General features: G+C 42.8%; 1 protein-coding gene across 1 annotated transcript; it reads left to right on the top strand.

Moving 5' to 3' along the window:
- Positions 1 to 4,678: 4,678 nt before the first annotated feature.
- Positions 4,679 to 7,731, top strand: LOC109313756 (protein shisa-1-like). The gene is made up of 2 exons (XM_019540467.1): positions 4,679 to 5,212; positions 6,984 to 7,731. The coding sequence occupies exons 1-2, from the start codon at positions 4,945 to 4,947 to the stop codon at positions 7,460 to 7,462; spliced, it is 747 nt and encodes a 248-aa protein (XP_019396012.1). The 5' UTR covers positions 4,679 to 4,944; the 3' UTR covers positions 7,463 to 7,731.
- The last annotated feature ends 906 nt before the right edge of the window (positions 7,732 to 8,637 follow it).

Raw genomic sequence — 8,637 nt, 5'->3', positions numbered from 1 at the left:
GCTCTAAACCTGTCCCTCATTTCCTGGATGTGTCCTGTTACATGAGTTAAGACATACTGGGAGATCACCGAGGTAGAAGCTTGCACTATTTCAACAGTGTCTGGTGACTGAGCAGAAACCTTCATTCTACTAGTCTGTCAAAGCAGCCAGAGGTCACTACGTCTGCAAGAACTGGTCTCTGGCTGGTTTACCACTCCATCCAGGAACAGTGCAGACCATCTATAGACATTTCCTCAGCCTGACAAAGGGCGTTTGTACCCAAAAACTTGCTAAGAAGAATTTTTCCAACTATTTGAATTGGTCTGATAAAAGATATCGGATTTACCCAAAGAACCTTGTCTGCCTATGTCCGTAAACCAACATGGCTACAATCTACACCCTTGAATCATGGATGTGCAGATGCACAGTACTGCACATGCCTGGGTACCTGTCTTGAAATATTTGCATAATCTCTCAAGGGCATCATTTAGTCAATAATTGTACTGGTGAAATGTAAAAGAGCAAAGTTACTGTAAGGTATCAAAGCCATTTCCCAAAGTCTTTGAACAGGAATTAGCAAAACTGTTCTCAAGGGGATTTGGGGCATTTTGTCAAAGTTTTATTATTTTATTTTTTGGTGCTGTTGGACAGATGATAAGAATGTTATCTGATAATTTATTTATGGCCTGATACTGTAAGCCCAATTCTGAGTATCCCCCCCACTCCCCCCATTGACTTTAGGGCTTTCAGCATTTTGCAAGAAGTGCTCAAGATTAAAACACTAGAGTGTATACTTCTTGGACTTGGGACTGTGTCTTTCTCTTGTGCTGAAGCGCATGTAGTTGGCACTGAAGAAAAAAATGCCTGAAATCTGGTACTAATGTCAAACTTTAAACCTAAGGAAAGATTATCAATGACTGACACTGAAGAACTGTTAGCATGAGGGAGTCAGGATAGCTGCAAATGAGGAAATTCTTACACTTTTCTTATTATAACAGCCATTTTTAATCATCTTGGTGCCTACATAACATTAACTGGAGGAAAAGTACTATTTCCCTAGTCAAGAGGAACAGCTCTTCTGTCAAAGAATAGTCTTCTCTAAGGGCTATTTCCATGGTAACTTCCAAATTCAAAGCCCAAGTTGTTTTGGCTGTCGGGATGCTTTGTATATGTAACAAGATTATTTCTCACTGTTAATAACGTGCAATCATTTTTACTCTCTCTTCATGCAAAAAAAGACAGGATCACTTTTGTTCAAATTTTCCCCTGAAATGGGCACAGATCAAGTCAGAAAAAAATTCAACTTGGAAAGTGAAAGATTCAGAAAAGTGAGAATGCCTGAATTTAAGGAATGAGAAGGGAAACTTATTCAACATTTCTCTAGCCATTTGCAACCATCAGTCACTCTATCCATGTAGTGCTTTCATCTACAACCAAAATACAACCACTTCAGGAGCAAAGTGCAGCTGCCAGATAGACAACCATGACAGTTGTGTGAAAAGGGGAGATTGTGGATCAGGACACCAGGACAATGCCTAAAATGTATGAAAAAAAGTCCAGGATCCTCATGGCTTTTTATCCCAGTGGTTTTTAGCCTTTTTAGAATCAAGGCATTCCATGGAAAATGCCAGCTTCTGGGGGGAAAAAAAAATAAAGCGTATTTTTTTCTGTTGCAAAAAACTCAGAAAGACCACAGCAGGTCTAAACGTTTTTAACACCATGGATTCCTATTTGAAATCTCTAGGTTTATTTTGTGAATCATGTATGCGCAGTCAACAGTCCTAACATTGCATAGCACCCCGTGGTATCCTTGAAAGGAATTCAAGGTACGCAGGTTCAGAATCACTGTTTTATTCTCTATGCTAAATAAATGCAGGTCCCATGGAGAAAAAACACATCACTATGTCACCATAAACTGTGTCATAGTAAATATGCATCAGTGGAAAGAATTAAGGCCACAAAGGCAACCTTAATTTTCAACAGTAAAATAAATAAATTATGCATTTCCTAGACTACCTGAGTTTGCAGTGACACCAATATTCTTTTAAATTAGAAATGGGAGGATTATGTATATAATTATTACTGAAGTGTATTTTATTATGACAGAGCCAAGCAACTGCTCTGAACCTCTCAGGGTTTACTTTATTCTTAATAACTAATGAGAAAGAGAGCAATTAGTTTGGTTTAATGCAACTTGAATTGAATATCTGTAACAAAAAGCAGAATTTGCCACATGGTAAATTTAACACCTTGTGACTAGACAGTATAGAAAGCACCATCCCAGTAGTTTATGGGCACAATACTGCAAACATGCTGGCCTCCCCAAATTCCCATTTCACAGGGATCTGGGGTGCTAAGTACCTTGTAAGCAGTATTCATTACTTTTCAGGATCAGGTCCTAGGCAAATGTGTCAGCCTGGCTTTTGCAGAACTAAGATACAGCAGGGCAGAATGTGCATTTCAGTTCACTGAGCAGCATTTGGAAAGGTTGCTAGTTAAATGAAATCTCTGTTTAGCTTTCAGTGTAACATTTCTGAGAGTAGGGATCTCTATAAACATGTTTGCCAAAGGGCCAATTAAAAAGTGATGCATGAAAAGTAACCGACTGCCAAAGGTGATGACAGCTGAAGCCTTTGGCAGACTGGAAATATGACTCAACCAAACCTATGAAATCGTTAATAAAGCATAGATGTTCATGTTGTTTGTGTAATAATATAGCAAGAGAAATCCTAGGAGAGAGAATTCTGTGCTGCGTTTCTGAGTCTGCATCACTGGATTCAGTCCTACGCACACTACTATTAGTGGCAAAGCTTCCATTAAATTGAATGGGAGCAGGCTTTTGTGAGCATTCATGAATATTGCAGTTACATGGATCATTACATCCATGCTGAACCTTGACCTAGAAAAGGCCTATGACTGAGCGTCCTACCTGTTCCTTTCCGAAACACTGAAGAGGATGGGGGTTTCCCTGACCTTTGTCACCTGGATAAAGATCCTGTACACTGATGCGAGCAGCAAGGTGCTTGTAAACAGGTTCCTAACCTACCCGATCGTGGTGGAGTTGGGCATCCAGGCGGGCTCCCCACTCTCCCCAATTCTTTTCATGTGTGTGATAGACTTGGTGGCCCAGCAGCTCTGGTGGGACCCTGGGATCAGCACAGTGCCAATCCCCAGGAGCAACCAGGAAGAGACAAGGCTCCTGGATGACCTCAATATTCTATGCAGGGACTGACTGAAAGAGCGTTACAACACACCCAGGTATACAGAGTGGGGGCAGAAGCCAAGCTTAATGTGAGCAAAAGCACCTGTCTGGTACTGGGTCAGTTTGGGGACCATGGAATCGCTGTGGTTCTATCAGATCTTGGAGCATTTCCAAAACAAATTTGAGCTGCATGATGAGGCCCCAGGGATCCTGATGGACCACTGTAAGATGTAAGTGGTAGTAAGGACAAGAGACATTGTATTGCCCATGGACCCACTACCTGCTCACAGCTGCCAGGCCATGTGGGAGTTACACACACACACACACACACACACACACTTATATACATAAAAATAATTATTTTTACACAAAAAAACCAAACACTGCTGCAAATAGTCATGATATGGATGTGAACGATGTTTCATGGGCCTGATTTTCAAATGCGATGAGTACCAAACCAACTTCTAAAGGCATCAATGGGAACAGCAAGGACCCAGGTTTTTTGCTCTGTTTAGTTCCTGATTCACCTATGCCTGGGGAAGTTAGGCCTGTCCTTGACAATTTGCACAACTGAGTCATTTTGCATGACTTAAACACAATTCAGGAACATAAAGCTAATGTGTAGAGAGTACTTAGCCACCAGTGTAACTGCAGGTGACAGGTAACCAAACGCAGGGGCTTTGCACCTGAGACCTACACTATAACAGGCTTGACCTGGTCCAGCTGCATCAGGATGGGTCCAGAGGCAGTCAAATCTCTAATAAAGGCAAGGTTACAGACAAGGCACAGTCTGTTTCTATTTACAACCCAAGCTTGACTGGTGTCAGCATTCCTATTTTATAATGGGGTCTTGGCAACACAGGAGGGTTTTTTTTCTATGTAGATGCAGCCTACAGCTTCTTAAAATAGGCATCTTGTTCCCAGAAACATACATTTGAATTTGATTGCACTGCGCTTTATGAGGTACAATTCTTTGCAAGTTGCAGCCTTCAGCTAAACACAGAAAAACAGCCTTGCTTGGTGTTTTCAAAATGCATCTTTTACAGTCAAATCCTGTTCTGTGTATTTACATAGTTGATTATCTACAGTAATCAAGGCAACCAGTGGCTGATCTTCCATGGTGCTGTATGCCTGCCCCTTAGCAATTTGTACCAATTACACTAAAGAGCCCTCTGGAAACTGAAGGTCCATGTACTTTCTCTCTGCTTGTGAAATTTAATTTCTTACTTGTCATGGCCTATTGTTTTTCCTCACTCCCCAGCTTCTCACCTCTGACACCTCAGCTCATCTGCAGGCCCTTGAGGGGATGGATCTGTGGAATGGGCTAGTTCTTTCTGTATCCCACACACTTAACTGCCTGCTATCTATGCCCTTGTCAGTGACAATACCTAATCCAGGGTGTGAGATGTGCCATCCCCAGCGAGAACCAGTGGCTCTTTCCTGCTGGAATTAAGGAGAGGGGAAAGAGGGAGGGGGATTGTCAGTGGTTTCAAATTGAGTGGATCCTTGTTTGTTTATTGGGGGTGGGGGAGAGGGAACTGGAGGCAGGTCATTGGACAGGAGATAAATCAGCCGGGATCCGGGGGGAGCTTCTGGTTACAGATCACTTAAGAGGTAGGCAGACTTGCAGAGCTGGGGATGACTTGAGTTTTCTCTTTTCTTTGGGATACTAGAATTGGGGGCAGCCCAGCCTGAGTGGTTAGAGGGTACGAAGCCTATAATCAAGACTACAGGAGACTTTCTTAAGGAAGGAATCCTGTGCTATGGAGAGGGGGCTGCTGTGTGTCCTGGTACTGCTGCTCATCCTCTGGGATGCCTCTGGCCAGGATGGGGAGTATTGCCATGGCTGGGTAGATAGCTCACAGCTCTGGCACAAGGGTTTCCAGTGTCCAGAGCGCTATGACATCCCAGAGGCTACCCTGTGCTGTGGCACCTGCAGCCTGCGCTACTGCTGCTCGTCTAGAGAGGCCCGGCTGGACCAAGGCTTGTGTCCTAATGACCACGAACAGAGCAGTTCCATGCCTCCATCAGGTAAGGGACCTGCATGGGGATGGATGAGCAGATCAGAGTGGATTTCTGGCTTGTGTTCTTTATAAGAAGTCTGACCCACTATCCCAAAACCCTCCCTCTATAGTTGCAGGTGTTACTTAAGCAGCGCTTGCCTTCCGCTGCACCTCATGACCTTCTTTCCCCTTCCTCACTTTCAAAGCTGGTCAACTCAGGCTGCTCCTAATAGTTACAGACTCCCTTTCTCCTGTGCCCCAGAAGACTTGATTTAATTGTAATTGAAGGGAAATCATCTAAAGCTTGGGAGCAAGGAGGCATCTTTACAGTCCCACTGATCTAAAACAAACCCTGTTCCCTTCTCCAGTGTAGAGTGCTGTAGGAAGAAAGCTGCCCAGACACTGGGCTAAATTGCAGGCCTATCTGTTCATGGAATTAGTTCTGATTTAGCTGTGTGTGGACATACCCTCTCTGGCATAAGACTGCCTCAGCCCTATTTAGTTTTACCTGCCAGGGCATGGTTAGTTGATTCAGAATAACTGTCCTTTAGATTTGCTTCCTACAAAGCAGAAACCACTTCTGAGTGTGGACAACCCTTGTGGTGCTGTCTGCTGGAGAGGAAAGTGAGAAATCCATTAGCAGGGCTGATCCATTAGCAGGGCTGCTTTCCTTAATGGAACAGATCATGGCCAGAAATAACTAGGCTGCATTGGACTAAGGTCTCTCCATAAGGATTTACTATGCAGATAGCTGATGCCAGGTGGAAACCAAAGTGTCAGAGCTTCACTTGGTGTTCTTTTTTGCTTAGATTTTGAAGCTTTATATGTACATGCAAGGCATCCATATAGCATTGTTTCTCAGTTGCTTTTCAGTGCTAAGTTTGTGTGACAAGGTGCTGTGGTGTGTGTGCAGCTAGCCTCTTGACTGCTAATGTGGTTGGGGTTTGTGGGCTTCTAGTCTTTAATGATGACTGGTTTGTAAGAAAAGGCTTGGACACATTGTAAATTGTATAGGGAAGCTTTACCTAGTATTCATGAATCAAACAGAGCAAATTAGTTGGAACATAAGAACTGCCATTTATGGGTCTGACCACAGGTTCCATCATGCCTAGTACTTGTGACAGTGGTAGAGAGTGGATGCTGAAAGGGAGATTGAACAAGGCATGACCAGGGTCTTTTCCACTGTTCTTCTCTCACTTGCAGCCTCCAATATTTAAGGTTAAGTTCTGATTCAGAGGCAGTATCCCTAGCTCCAGTGTTCAATAGCGACAGATCAATTCTTTGAGTTGATTTAATAAAAGATATCAGATTTACCTGAAGAACCTTGTCTTAATAAATCCCTATTCACTTTGTCTTCAATCCTTCTCAGGTTCCCCCCCAAGTGTCTCTTTTCCTAAACTGAACAGGCTTCATTCTTCACTTTTTTTTTTATGCCTTGTATCAACAATTAAACTGAAAATACAAGTCTACTAAATTTAGAATGCCTATTTACACCGGTATAACAATAGATTGAATATGGAAAGCTAGTGGAGTATCTGACTCTGTATTTTGAGCTCTTGCCAGCAAGAACACAAGCAGTGGCTTTACTTTATCTGGGGTCTTGCCGATCTTTTTGGAGTATTAAAGGGTTCAGAGCTTCTTATGATGTATGCAAAATACTCTGGCTCTCTCCTTGTGGGATGCTGTAAAGTTGAATTGAAATGTTATAAAACAAAATTCGGGCATTTGGGGGGCATGAGAGGTGAAAATACCTCTGATTTATATATAAAGTAATTAATCAACTTCTTCTCAATTTCTAGTGCCCATGTACTTGCCTTTCCTCCTTGTTGGATCTGTATTTGTGGCTTTCGTTGTCATTGGAATCCTTATTGGACTTTGCTGCTGCAGGTGTTTGAAATCACAAGATGAGGAGCAGCAAAATGGACCTGCCCCAATCCAGAGTCGGCTGCTAGAAGCTGATCCTCCTTCTCGGCTCTCCAGTTCTAGCTCTAGTTCTGCCACCAGAGTTTCCTTAGGTGGTCATACTCAGACCAACAATATCTGCATGAGTATGGCTCCACCTTTTCCTATCATAGGATGCTCCCAATTCTTGCCACCTCCATCAACCAGTGGACTCCTGCAGGCCCCATTTATTAATTATGGAATACCAACTGATCACGCTGCAGTCATGACTCCAGCTCCTTTCCTTAATAGAACAGTTCATGGCCAGATTTCTAACTCTTACTCCCTAAGTGCAATGCATGACGACGGAAGGATGTGTTCAGGAGTCTACATCTAAGAAAACTACCTGTAACTGTAAAATAGTGCTCCATGCTGCACACCCACAGGTGCTTCAAGGACAAAGTAACTGAAAGCCGGCCTTTTTAATGCATTAACATGCATGAAATGATTCCTGGCTTTTTAACCTAAATTAAAAGTAATGTGACTTTTTAATTACTTAGTGTTTTAACCTCTGTGACTTGCAGTGCTGTTGAAAGGCACCTAATTCTGTACCCATTCTTTGTTTTTGCAAGAATTTCAACTAAAGCAATGGCAATGCAAGCATCATCCAATGCGACTCTGCCCTCCCCTTGAGGGATCTTGCTTAGGATTCAGGCACTCTTTCTGGCTCCTTCATTTCTTGGCAGAGCAGGTCTAATCCTGGTGGAGACCTTAGTTGTGGACGTGACACCTGTCAGTGGGGAAAGTGGAGTAAGATTCTATGGTCCTTCACATGCACAGGCCAGCAAACACCAAGCAGGTGGTGAAATGCTTGTTCAGTCACTAATCTAGGCTGAGTTTGAGCCAACTGCTTAAAGGGCTCTGTTACCTACCAGATGCCATGGCCATTCTGCCATCTTAATGGGACTAACTTTGCATTAACCTTTAACAACTCCAGTAATTGGAGAAGGCACTTTTTACAAGCCATTTTAATCTGATGCTGTCCACTGAAGATGAATTGCACTTGTGTCAGGGGTTCTTAGGCTTGTTTTGCAATGCCCTGCCTATCTTATAACAAAAAGTGATTAGAGGATGGGGAGGTGGCTCCCCACCCCACCCCACTTAATTTTACTATATATTTTTTGTTTTCCTTTCCTTTGTGTAGCCTTTTGATTTATGTTGTGACCCTTTTATTAGTGTTTTACATGGCCAGTTTCCTTATTGTTTGCATAGACCTTTCCTATCAAAGATGAATTGGAATAATTTTTGAACAGGGAAAACTAGTATTGTGAAGCCACAAATTGGCAAAGGGACTGGAAGGCATGTGGAGAATCTGAAAAGACTTCAACTTTTTAAACTGACTGGATTCCAAGTTGATGGCGACACTAAAGATCCTCCTCTATGTTAAGTGTTGCTGCTAAAGGAGCTGGGTTTTGTGTTTGTGGTTATAGCTGTGTTGGTCCAAGGACATAGGCAAGCAAGGTTCTTTGAGCAGATATGATATCTTCTATTAGACCTACTCAGTTGGTCTAA

Source organism: Crocodylus porosus, unplaced genomic scaffold, assembly GCF_001723895.1.
Source record: "Crocodylus porosus isolate Cpor-Errol unplaced genomic scaffold, CroPor_comp1, whole genome shotgun sequence".
In the NCBI taxonomy this organism is placed as follows: domain Eukaryota; kingdom Metazoa; phylum Chordata; order Crocodylia; family Crocodylidae; genus Crocodylus; species Crocodylus porosus.
This window is presented reverse-complemented; position numbering and strand designations above follow the sequence as displayed.